Source organism: Salvelinus sp. IW2-2015, linkage group LG8, assembly GCF_002910315.2.
Source record: "Salvelinus sp. IW2-2015 linkage group LG8, ASM291031v2, whole genome shotgun sequence".
Classification (NCBI taxonomy): Eukaryota; Metazoa; Chordata; class Actinopteri; order Salmoniformes; family Salmonidae; genus Salvelinus; species Salvelinus sp. IW2-2015.
In genome coordinates, this window is record NC_036848.1 from 13,792,858 (window position 1) to 13,806,177 (window position 13,320).

At 39.6% G+C, this 13,320-nt stretch overlaps 2 protein-coding genes across 2 annotated transcripts; both read left to right on the forward strand.

Moving 5' to 3' along the window:
* Positions 1–738: 738 nt before the first annotated feature.
* LOC111967452 (homeobox protein CDX-1-like) lies at positions 739–4,367 on the forward strand. The gene is made up of 3 exons (XM_023992489.2): positions 739–1,378; positions 3,306–3,451; positions 3,563–4,367. Exons 1-3 carry the CDS (start codon positions 940–942, stop codon positions 3,791–3,793), a joined length of 816 nt encoding a protein of 271 aa, XP_023848257.1. The 5' UTR covers positions 739–939; the 3' UTR covers positions 3,794–4,367.
* Positions 4,368–6,003: 1,636 nt separating this feature from the next.
* On the forward strand, positions 6,004–10,726 carry LOC111967453 (cysteine-rich hydrophobic domain-containing protein 1-like). The gene is made up of 6 exons (XM_023992491.2): positions 6,004–6,216; positions 7,137–7,191; positions 8,299–8,454; positions 8,811–8,867; positions 9,964–10,023; positions 10,210–10,726. The coding sequence occupies exons 1-6, from the start codon at positions 6,074–6,076 to the stop codon at positions 10,258–10,260; spliced, it is 522 nt and encodes a 173-aa protein (XP_023848259.1). The 5' UTR covers positions 6,004–6,073; the 3' UTR covers positions 10,261–10,726.
* The last annotated feature ends 2,594 nt before the right edge of the window (positions 10,727–13,320 follow it).

A 13,320-nucleotide genomic window follows, 5' to 3' on the forward strand; every position in this document is an offset into this window, starting at 1 on the left:
GGAGAAAATATCATCATACTTAGCTGTACCTCCTTTGTAAGTGAATAGCTTTAACAAATACGATCGGCCTCTGAAGGCGTGAAACGTGGCTGCGGACATGGGATACGTTGCGTGGGAGACGTTGCGTTCGCAAAGACATTCAACGAAAGGAGAGGAGTGTGACCATGCACGCTCTGACAGCGCTGTAAATGTTTAATGCTGTCTTTTATTATTCTCTGACACATAACACAATGAAAATAACACAATCAAGAAGCTGACATCCACAATTACACTTTATATCATTAGTAGCCTACAATTATAGTGTATTATAGCACAGTAATAGCCCTGTATTAAAATTAGGCTCAGGCTATCACATCTTACTTTCTAAAGAATAATGTATGCAGCTTCAGAGTAGGCTTAAATAAATACAAATGTTGAAAATTGAACATATATTTCAAGCACACTTCAATTATACATAGGCCTAAGATATAGGTGTAAGGCCCAACGTGATCAGGAGCATATTCATTTAAGCATATTGTTTGTTGGTGAAGTTGCAGTTCAATTTTGCAATTATATTTTGATGCATGCCGCCAATATTTCAGAGTTGAAGTGCAGGGTTTGCTCTTTTTGGGGTGATAGGTTAAAAAAATGCGCTAGGGGACAGTGGGTTTGGCAGCATTATTGACTCTTCTTTTGAATGCAAATCGTCAGGGTTTGAAGACTCATCTGACGTCAGGAAGGAAGACCATAATATACCTTTAGCACCACCACCTTGTCAACAGCGCCACATTATGTGAGACAGTATCAAGTCAGGAACAAGTTCGCATTTCATTTCGGGGAGCACCATTGGACTATACACATCAGAACCATAGCAAGGGGATTGTTTTTTAGATTTACAGAAGGAGTTGCCCGGAAACTATGTCGACTTGAATGTCACTTTTGTAACTTTTTTTTCAAATCATGTATGTGGGATACCTCTTGGATAAAGAAGGCAGCATGTATCACCAAGGACCTGTAAGACGATCGGGAATCAACATCCCACCACAGAACTTTGTTTCCACGCCACAATATTCCGACTTTACTGGATACCATCATGTGCCAAACATGGATACTCATACACAGTCTTCGGGGGCTTGGGGGGCTCCTTATGTCGCACCGAGGGAGGACTGGGGCGCCTATAGTCTGGGGCCTCCAAACACTATTCCTACGCCCATGAACAACTCCTCACCGGGACAAGCTTCCTATTGCTCACCTGAATACAATCCCATGCACGCGCCAGGGTCAGCAGTATTGCAACCACCTCCAGATAATATTTCTGTTGCTCAACTTTCCCCGGATAGAGAAAGGCGCAATTCTTCTTACCAGTGGATGAGCAAAACGGTACAATCATCTTCTACGGGTGAGAAATGTCACAAGCAACTATATTGTGTCACGACATGCATGCCACTGTTAAAATGATTCGTGCAATGAGCACAGCCTCAACTCATGTCAAACTACATCTTCATATTTACCTAAGAAGAGCCGGACATTTTATGTTTTCTCTTGCATGGAAATGCATAATTGTGCTGGCTCATAAACGTGTGCAACAGGTAGTATTTAGAGAATGGATACAATATAAACATTAATTGCATAATTTAAGTGATAAATCTCACTGTTAAAATGAATAACCTCATGCATAACACGTAATGAGTACATTTGGGCACATTTTAGGTAATATTCGTAACGAATTGCTAACAATAGCTAATTCTCCTTTAATTTGTAATTGTTCGTGGTCTCAGAACGAATCATCTAATCACATTTTAAATGAGATGTCACCATAATTACACAGTTGCATGTGAAATGTTTGGAAATTGATAATTCAGTTTGGTGTTAGGCTTATTTTGAAACATGTAAGATGCAACTTCAAGGCACTAAATTGGAAATTGCACCAGACTCAAAACAGAAGAGAAAATAGGAAAATGATAGGCACTAGATCGAACGTATCAAATTAATTATGGGCAATGCAACTGTAAGCCTACCATCGCGATAATGGTCTGATAAAGTATGATATCAATTACAACAATCTTAGTTATTTTCTGATACAGGCCTATAGCCTTGTGGAGGAAACGATGAACGTGTCAAGAAAGGGTGCCAGTTGCTACTTGTAATGCTAATTTCTCTACTCCCGTCGACTAGATGCGAGGTCTACTTTTCTTGCTACATTGTCTCTGGTTTTGAGGGTTATCCGTCAAATTCAGGCGGCGACCCCTTTCAACACCTCGTTTTACTTTGATATGCACCAAAGTGTCTTCCTCGGCTCCCATTCTTCGAGAGTTATATTGCCGGAAAGGGTGGCGTTTTTCACAGCAAATAAATGTATTTGACGAATATATACAAAGCTTTATAACTGGGCAATAAACCACAACATTTCTTAATGTGTAAAAAAAATAGAATTCATTAATTGTAGACTATATTTATCAATTAAGTCATAGTAACTTATGAGCCTCAATTAACTCGTAAATTTAGTTTTATAGCCTATTAACTTGTCAAATCCCCCCCACCCACATTTAAATATTCAGAAAATACCATCTTATAGCCTAGGTGTATTTTTCTTGTTAGGCAAGCCTATCAAATTTGTTATCAAGTGTTTCATTCTAGGAGGCTATCTCTGGCCCTGTAAAACTTACCAAGCATGACCTAGGCTATAACTATGAATATCAAAATGTTTCAATGTTGTTCAAAACGACTAATATTATTTTCTACCTGAAAAGGTGCTGACGTGTTTATGGTTTATCTACAAGAGCAACCTGATCCAAGCTAGAGAAATGTCTGCCTTGTAACTCCTTTATGTGTCGTGTGTTGCCTCTTAACACATCAATGGAGTTTAGGTAAAATCTCTGAGACTCTTTGTTCTGCAGTTTGTTCAAAAAGTGACATCAAAAGAAGATCAGTGGCTCGATTAGCATAGCTACCAACAAAGCAACACAATCTAGATTAACACGATAGCCACCACTTCAGTTGAAAGCGCCTAAAGACGTGTCATACATATTTAGAGAGTTATTAGATAAACGAAGTATAAAGTTTAATAGGCGTTTTGATAAGTAGCCTGTTGATTATCCTACCTCTCTAGTATTACTTGCTATAATTACATATTTAAAGGTGAATTTAAAACAATAATTAACTTTAGAGTTTAAATAGCTAATTGCCCCTGTATTTATCAATAATTTGAATGCCCTGAAATTGCATCGTTGGTTTGCATCATTTTCGTTGTTCAGTGTGACGGCTATTTAAAAATTAGGCATACGAAGCATAGCCTATTGAATCCTCTGAATTTCTCACAATTTCAGGCAAAACAAGAACGAAGGAGAAATACAGAGTGGTTTACACCGATCACCAGAGACTGGAACTGGAGAAGGAATTCCATTTTAATCGTTACATCACTATCAGAAGAAAGTCAGAACTTGCGGGGAACCTTGGCCTTTCAGAACGACAGGTAAACCAATTAATTGATAGAGCATTAGGGCCCTAGACTTGACAAATCAAATGATAAATCAAATACGAAACGAATAACAATTTTGACAAGTTTTTCCTTTTACATTTACAGGTGAAGATCTGGTTTCAAAATCGCAGAGCCAAGGAGAGGAAATTAATCAAAAAGAAAATGGGATCTGATGGCAGTGGAGGATCAGTGCACAGTGACCCGGGTTCAGTGAGTCCTCTGCCCGTACCAGGCTCACTCAGTCCGTCGGATATTCACGGCTCTCTCTACCCACCCCCCGGAATGAACAACTTGCCATCTATTAGGAACATACAGCAAGTTACTGTCACTCAGTAGAATCGAATTTAGACCATCCAACATAACTGAGCACTCCAACACGCTGAAAGGACCGTTCCTCAAGACTTGGATTCCAATGGATTATTCAAACGTCCTGAAGAACATGTTGTGGATTAGGAGATTTCGAGAAACAAGATGATTTATAACTGCAACAAAATGCTGGAGGCTCTTGAAATATTGTTTTTATAGAATAGTTCTAATAATAATTCAAAAAAACATACAAAAATCAACATATGGTTCAGACATGTAATGCTTAAATTGTTTGTTTGTGTCTGAGTTATTGAGATATAAATATAATTTTCTGTAGACTATGTAATGAAGTGTATAAGTGTTTGTAAATAAAATAAAAAATCAGGTACATTTTATTTGAAGTTTATCTGGAATGAAAAGGGATATCATTAATTTGGAGCTTTTATAATAGCTTGACAAACTATGCATTTTCTGCTCCAATTTGATTGCAAAGCACACTTTCGTAACTTTTTTCTACAGGGGCAAGTGAATCAGGTTTTAAGTGAGATACGGGTAGAACGTTTGTTTGATGTTCAAAATGTAAATAAAATGTGTTTTAACGTTACCTTTTTCTACTTATTTCATTGACTGGAAAAGGATAGCTCACTTTGCAAAAAAACAGACTGAGTATGTATACTGTTTTCAAACAGACTTCATTGTTTATAGTTTTACCTACTCTTATTATTTGATACCTATAACCGCAAAAAAAATTGGTCAGTTTATCAACCTTCTATTTCGTTTCCAAACTATTAGGATGGGATTCTGTCAGCCCTGCATGTGTCAAAGGCAACATTTGATTGTTGGTGTGTAACATTAAATCGGAAGATATTGTCCAATAAATTGCACCAGAAAAAGTGCAATTGGCCCAAGCAACTTAATTTAGCCAAAGCAATATACATGCAATTTAGACAGTTACTTTTTGTAAAGGACTCTAGTGTCAAGTTTTTGATTTTTGTAGACTAGGCCTACTATGCTCGTCCAAGTACAGCAACTAACAACTGTCAAACTGTCTTCTCAATTCATGTTTACCTTTGAGCCATTATGATGTAATATAGACTATACCCACTGGGCACAGACGTCAGTTCTAGGTCTATTCCACGTTGGTTCAACATAATGTTATTGAAATGACATGGAAACAACGTTGATTCAACCATTGTGTGCTGGGTGTCTGGTCTATGGGCTGCGATGGGCTGCATAGTGTAGTATGGATAGATTACAATCATGAACCTGTAAAAAGGTTACCCAAGACTGTCATTAAACATTAACATCCTCATAAAATAGCCGAGGCCTATTCCAAAAACTTGCAAGAGATCTATATAGAAGTGCTGCACAACCTCAACAAACCTGTTGGACAGAGGTCAATTTACTTGTCCACAAAGACAAATCCAGTATTTTATAAATTGGTAAGAAGGTGTTGGAGACACTTTAGCCTAGGCCAAAATGCAAAATGAGAATTTTTATAGACTAATTGTGGACTATTGTTGTATGGCATTTGGATGATGACTTGTATGCCCTAATCCTTTATCGAATATGGGTAAATTAACCCTCAATCAGATGATAAATCTGTAGGTCACATGGGCAATAATAGGTTTCCATGAAATGCTATAAACAAGTGAGTGTGTAGCCTACAGTTATAGTTGTGCAATTGTTAGCTAGTTTAGGAAGCCTATTTGATCGTATTCTTCCAAATAATAAGCTTATGTGATATGACATGATATCCCTCACTTTTGCACACAGATTTACAGAACTCAAACTGAGTGCTTCCGAGGATGTTTGTGGTCGTGTGATGCTTCGTTCAAACAACGAGGAACTGGGAAGTCGGAAATCTCCGACTTCAATGCGTTCATGACTACTGGGAACTCGAAAAAAAAAACGCGCTTCGACTGGAAAAAAGTGTTTTAAACGGTCATCAATTCGGAAAGTCGGAGCTCTATAAAGATGCCCGAGTTTCCGACTTAGAGTTCAGAGTTGGATGACCGTTTAAGACAGTTTTTCCCCAGTCGAAGTTCGTTTTTTTTCGAGTTCCCAGGAGTCATGAACGCATTGAAGTCGAAATTTCCGACTTCCCAGTTCCTGAAGATCTCTGACTTCATGTTTTGAGCTAGTCCCCCCCCCCCCCCCCCCCCCCCCCCCCCCCCCCCCCCCCCCCCCCCCCCCCCCCCCCACCCCCCCCCCACCCCCCCCCCCCCCCCCCCCCCCCGAGCTTTCCTAGTTGTCTTGAAAGCACCTTGCATATCTTGTTGACGTCATGCTGCCAGTTAAGAAGACGTCATGAGCATCTTACTACCCAACATGGCGGACTTTGATACAATCTATGAGTTAGACGAAGAAGATGAACGTGTAGTGAGTGAAGAACACCTGGTTAGATATTGCTCAGAACCTCTGATTATGCGAGGGTCCGGGCACATCACCGTGTAAGCAATTCAAAGCTACTGTTAACGCTGTCATTATAATCCGTTACTAGCTAACGCTAGCCTGCTAACAACGATGCCTGCTGTGAAATACAACTTACTAGCTAACTTACTAGCTAGGCCGTGGCAATAACAGTCAGCTAGCTGTCTGGTCCTATCGTAGGACGTAACGTTAACTGTTACATTTGCCTTAATTGACGAGGCTAGGGTTATCTATTGCGTACCTGCTATTCCCTGCTTTATAGTTTACTAGCTAGTTAGCTACCTAACGTTAGGTACACTGGGTTTCTGCAAATTAGCCTGAAATGAGAAAGCATCTGCTTTAACAAAAATGACAAGCCAGCAAACGAATATTAATTGCATGATATTCAATAAGTAGCTATAGCTAACCACTGTAGTGAATATTTTGCCAGCAGCTGGCTTATTCAAATGGTGGTGATGAATCAAGCATATTATTTCCAACAAGCTTGCTAGCTACCATCCATAGCCTAACATTCTGTTTACTGTTTTATAGTTCCCTGCTTACCAGCAATGGACACAACACCTATTACCTTGCCAAATGATGACATAATACTTATGTATACTTCCTCTAGTGTCCACAACTGCATTATGCATATGATGTATCCTTGTCATCCTATAGAATTGTCTCGACAGGGGAAGCTATTCACATAATGAAACAAATTACAGGTCATTCAGGACATTCATTTGTTTATTTCTGCTGTCTGTAGACATTGTAAAGTGTTAGGCACAAGGTCTACATTTTATAGGTATTTATTTATTGAGAGTACAAAGTGTCTAATTCCATCCCCATAAAAAAAGCATTGCTAGGTTTCCTTTGACAGCCCAGTCATAGTGAAGTACTTTATACATGTTCAATGGAAAGTTTTTAATTTCTTTACCATTTGTATTTCTCTTTTTGACAGGTTTGGATTGAGCAACAAATTTGACACTGAGTTTCCCTCAGTTCTCACGGGAAAGGTACAGTAGCCAAATTCTTCGTATGCACTTTACCTAAGCAATGTCTTGTGCTAGGCTTTCCAACGGATTTAAACTGGGCTGTGAATCAAGCAATTTAAGCTATTATGGTGGCTCTATTGTTCTATTTCCCCTTTGACAAATCAGACCATCCCTGAATTACCTCTTTCAAGTCTCTTGAGTGGCTTCTATCTGATGCTGATGCATTTCAAGCAACACACCACTGTGCGTCCAAAGCTGAAGTGAAGCTCTGTCAATGAGTAAGCTGTCTTTGGAGCCCAGTTGGTCGGGGGCCCAGTGTTCAGGAGGACACAGCTCCAGGTGATAAAATAATGAAATAAAGACTGTGCCATACACAAGAAAGGGCACCTTCCTGGGTCGGACACTGCAACACAAAAAGGCTGAAGGGGTAAGAGCAGGCTGAGGGAAGTGCAGGGCAATAAAAAGTCCCTCCAGTATTGTGACGTGATGGAAGAGGTCACAATTATGATGATTGAAGGGTGCAGATCAGTAGGCCCTTATTCTAAGGCCTTTCGCTCTTTGCAAAGAGACCTTTGCATCCTGTCATAAAATATTACGACCCCGGTTTTATGGCGTACAGACCCAGAGAGGAATGAGCATCCATTCATGTTGTTTGGACGGCCGCTGCCACAGGCACTAAGCTTATCTCACCCTTTAGTTCCTCTCTGCCGTGAATAGACAAGAGCTTGGTTACAGCCGTACTAGTGAGAGATCTCATCTGATCTCTGGAAAGCATCTCCAAGTATCTAGGCTACCTGTTTGTTTTCTAAGGCTCTTTGATTCTACAGACCACAGTACAGGTTTTTCTTGAAACAATTGGTGCCATTTTTCACTTCAGTCAGTACATTAGACTAGAGCAAAGGAATGGTTGTCGTTCTCCTACTTTCCTTTGAGGTTTGTTTTTGCTTACTGCTTCAGATGAAAACGATTTTAAGCGCAAAATAATTGAAAATAATGAAGAATCTGATTTGTCTCCGAGAGAGAATTGCCAATAATAAAATGAAAAGCTATATACATTACAACCACATTCTTTCCTCTGTCTGACTCTTCCTGTTCATTTCATCCTCCCTTCTCCCCCTTCTTTTCCAGGTGTCTCCAGAGGAGTTTAAAACCAGCATCAGCAGAGTGAACGCCTGCTTGAAGAAGACGTTGCCTGTCAATGTGAAGTGGCTTCTTTGCGGCTGCCTGTGCTGTTGCTGTACGGTGGGCTTCAGTCTGTGGCCCGTTATATGCCTCAACAAGAGAGTAAGTCTCAGTCTGCCCTCGCGTGATGTGTGCTACACAGTCCCACTCTCTCTAAATCAGCATGTCCACTTATTACTCATGGACTAGTTTAGCAATCAGCCGTATTGGTCTTAAGCAGGCAACCTGTGTGGAATTAGGGTCTGTGTGTAGAAATGATACGTTGCACTGCTGAAGGGTACATCACTGAAAGGTGGTGCCCCAACCCAGTGTTATTGACAACAAAGTGGAAATTACGAGCTGGTAAAAGTAATACTGAGGTCATAATTTGTCATAATACTGAGGTTGTTGTCAATTATAAAAGAGTGTGAAGTCGAGGTTAATACTAGAAGATATTGCATGTGCTCCTTTCCCAACAGGCGAGAAGATCTATTCAGAAGTTGTTAGAATGGGAAAACAACCAATTATATCACAAGGTAAGAACAAATTGCATATTAGCACCTGTCTGAAAGACCAAGGTATGTCAGTTGTGAAGGGTTAAGTGATGTTAAAGTAGCAGGTTTCTGATGGATAATGGTCTTTAACTCATTATGTCAACTTTAACCCTTAAAACGAATTTCCCTCAAAGCTATTTTCATCTGACATAGTGGACAGAGGCTGACCAGACCTAAAGGTCAGCAGTAAAAGGCATGTTAATTTAGTTTTGTTTCGGAACAATGAGTGACAGCTAGTAACTGAGCAGAAGAATGAAGGAAGCTCTTCAGGGTGTCTGGCCACTACCTGACCCCAGCCAGACATGGTTTGAAGCGTTCCTAAATTCCCCTCACACTCAGATTTGCTAACCAGACGGTGTGTGTGTGTGTGTGTGTGTGTGTGTGTGTGTGTGTGTGTGTGTGTGTGTGTGTGTGTGTGTGTGTGTGTGTGTGTGTGTGTGTGTGTNTGGAGGAATGGTCTAAAACCCCTCCCATTGTGCTCTCCAATCTCATAACATTTTAGAAAAGGGCTCAGGGTCATTATCCTCGCGAGGGGACGGTGCTGAAGTACTGAAAACGTATGCCTATATTCTGACGCTTATCTTTTTTAGAATTTTTGTATTACCTCTTAAACAAATCTATTTATTTGAGCAGTCGTATTAGTATAAAATAATTGAATCTTCAAATGTTTTCAGCATACAATTTTTTTTAGCCTTTATTTAACTAGGCAAGTCAGTTAAGAACAAATTCTTATTTTCAATGACGGCCTAGGGTTAACCGCCTTGTTCAGGGGCAGAACGACAGATTATTTACCTTGTCAGCTCGGGGATTCGATCTTGCAACCTTTCGGTTACTAGTCCAACCAACGCTCTAACCACTAGGCTACCTGCTAAGTATTTGTATTATTTGTTTTATAAAGTATATTTTGCTAATCTTTATCAAGGTTGCCAATATATATGGACCACACTGTAGTTTTAAAGCCTTTCCTAAATTCCCCTCACACTAGGGGAGATCTGACAGATTTGCTACCCAGACAGTATATGGGTGTCTGTGCGTGTGCGCTCTTATGTCTGTCCTTACTTTCACCTCTTCTCTTTAGCTGGGCCTGCACTGGAAACTCAGCAAAAGGAAATGTGAAAGCAGCAATATGATGGAATACGTGAGTGTAACACATTTATGCTCCCTTAAAACAGAATATGATTCTTGCCAACTTATTGAGTATTAAAAACTCAAATCACAACAGAGTCAAAATATATGGGCATTAATGTGTTATAGAAGAGTGCCCACTGGAAATATTCAATGGTGAAAGAAAAGTGTTAAATGAAATGAACTTTTCCCTCCACAGGTAATTCTTATAGAATTCTTACCCAAATATCCTATATTCCGACCGGACTGAGCTGAGGAGGCTGTTGGGAGACCTGCAGTGTGGCCCTTGACTCCTATCCTTAGTGCCTTGTATAAATGTTGGAATGAGGGTCTGCACCTGTGTCTCGGTGTCCCTTACATCTCCCGGTACCTTGTACATTACAAATTGCAACACTGTCACTTTTCTTTAGAGCAGATTTTGCACATTTCCTGATGAAGTAGAAAAATGCTCTTTGTTGCACACTAATACTTTGCTTTTGTTACATATATGACAACAAGTGATTGAAAAAATAACACTGTTGAAAAGTGCATTTAGCCCAAAGAGCCATCATCAATTGAGTCCATGTATCATATCATTATTGCTTTGGGAAAACATGTGACACCTCCTAGAGCAGGGGTGTCAAACCTACGACCCGTGGGCCGGAGCACATTCAATCCGTGGGTGGTTTGAGTAAAAAAAAATAAACATTGTTGTAATTATAATTTTTGGGACATTTGAAATGAGGGAAAACTAATGGAAACTGTGTAGTAATGATAATAGACCTACATTTATAGTCTCTTCACTCTGTCCAGCTTTCTAACAGTCATTGAAACGAAAGCTAGACAGTCCGGGAGCATTGAAACTATTTTTAGCCAATTTTGATGGCAAGGAAATATAATACATTTTAAGTGCGACCCGCAGCCCGCGGGGCAAAATGAATTTGACACCCCTTTATCCTAGAGCATCCTTGCCTTATGTAAAACAAGCCATTTTATATATAAGACAGGAGACAAACATTTTGTAGCTCAGCAAGTTCAAATGCTGGTTATTAGGGTTACTTTCCTCAAATCAATTCGTCTCTGTGACAAAAAGTAGATGGGATGCTTGAATTTGCCAAACATACGATGTAAGTCCGCATCATGTTTTTTTTTTTTTTTCATTTCAGAAATGACCCTTTGTACAGGGAACTTTAAAAAGAAAACTGTAAATATGTTAGTATAAACTGTAGGCCTACAGTGGTATGCTGTTGTTTACATTGTTATTTAGATCTTTGATTTGTTTTGCCAAGATAATGCTATACCATAGTTTTGTTTATGAAAGATGTCTCTTTCCAGTTTATATGGACCTGTTTACTTAGTAAGCCATATCATTTACAATGTATGTGATGCCAGAGTTAGGATTGAAAATTGCACTTGAGTTTATCAAAATGTCAGGATTTCAGAGAATGATTTCAAACTGAGGTTTTTAATAATTTTACAATGATACTAGTGATGCATGTTATGTGATTTTGCCAACTAAAAAAAAAGTGTCATCCATTTCAATGTGAGATCGCTTCTTGTCTTTATGATGTACTGTTGGAAACAGACTCCAACCTGGCACCTCCATGTCTCTTGTTTTTTGTCAAACTTTTTATTGCAATTTTGTCTTTGTTCATTTTATAGTTTTTATTTTCCTATACTGTGTTTTGTCTTTCTGTTAGTTGTTATAAACCACGTGCAACCTACATTACATATTCAGATAAACGTTTCCTTTGTTATTCATTTTGTCCAGAGTTGTCTCCTTCACTTGTAGCTGAGAGTTTTGCTGCATTATAGTGCCTCTGGAATGGTAGATGAACCGCAGCCAGAGAAGTGGTGTGGTTGTGAAGACTGACATCTGCTCACTTGTATTGTGGAGAGCCCTGGCCCTCTTCCCAGTATTGGCCCTGTTACAGAGTACTTGTAAATGTTTGTTATGACAACTCAATACCTATGGAAAGCTAAAATATATTGTTGATTTTGAATCTTTGAGTCTTCAAGTTTGTCCATCTGTCCAACTGAAAACCACAAGCTGACATTAACTGTTGACATGCTTACCTTACTGCCATATGGTGAATTACTCAGCATCATCTAAGTTATACAGATCATCTTAATTGACATGTGGTAATGTACTTTGGCCAGAGCCTGCTACTGATACCTGGCTATTTGTCATGTTTAACAAGGTGTTGAATCGTTAACTTAACAAGATGGCCTGTAATTACTTGACACATTTGTAAAACTCTGGAATACGATTACCATAAATAGCTAGCACTTTCACAACATGGAACTGTGGCCCCTAAGTTTGGGGCCAAAATCAAATACGTTGCTATATCACAATCCCCATACATACACTGGAGTGGTGGGCTTCACTGTAATGAGTAGTGTTGTTTTATAGACCCCTTTGTTCTTGGATTTATTGTCCCATTGGAGTTGGGATGTGGAAAGGTCTAAAGCAGGGGTACTCAACTCTTTCCCTATGAGGTCCGGAGCCTGCTGGTTTTCTGTTCTACCTGATAATTAATTGCACACACCTGGTGTCCCAGGTCTAAATCAGTCCCTGATTAGAGGGGAACAATAAAAAAATGCAGTGGAACTGACTTCCAGGTCCAGAGTTGAGTTTGAAGGGTCTAGAGGATCGAGGGAAGTTGTCTTTCTTCACTTCACCTACTGTATCTAATGGAGTACCACACTTTGGGTTGTGTGACCTCTAGTGCCCTTTCCAAAAGCCTAACATTACCATCAGAGATCATATACAACTAATTGGGGGGATTTAGTTCAGGCAGTTTGTGACAATTCAGATATATGGAGATGGGTGGCTGGTTCTCTTCCTCTGTCCTCCAGAGGGCAGACTGACACACTATGAGAGGAGATGAGCTATGAGTGTGTAGCAGTGCACCGCAGGTCTAACACTTTTGTATTCATGTCACGTCTCGGCTAAATTGTCTCGTTGAATAAAATCTGACCCTTAAAGCTACATTTCCACATTTCCTGATCGCAGTATGAGAAGAAGAAACAAGGACCAATATTCCCCCACAAACATGATTTAAATGCTTTGAAAGTATCACATATCGAGTGTTGAAGTTAATTGAGTGTACTTGCAATCACATCATTATGTAACAAATGCATCACATTACTTATGGGAAATCTTCCCATTCTAAATCCTCTAACACGGCAGCATAATGCGTTTAAATCATTTTTACCATTATAATAACATTGTGCCACCAGTAGGAGTAGCAACACCAATGAACAAATGGTAATTCAGGATGTTCTTAAATGGAGGCCACAGATGCTCAAATCTAAGGTAATTAACCCT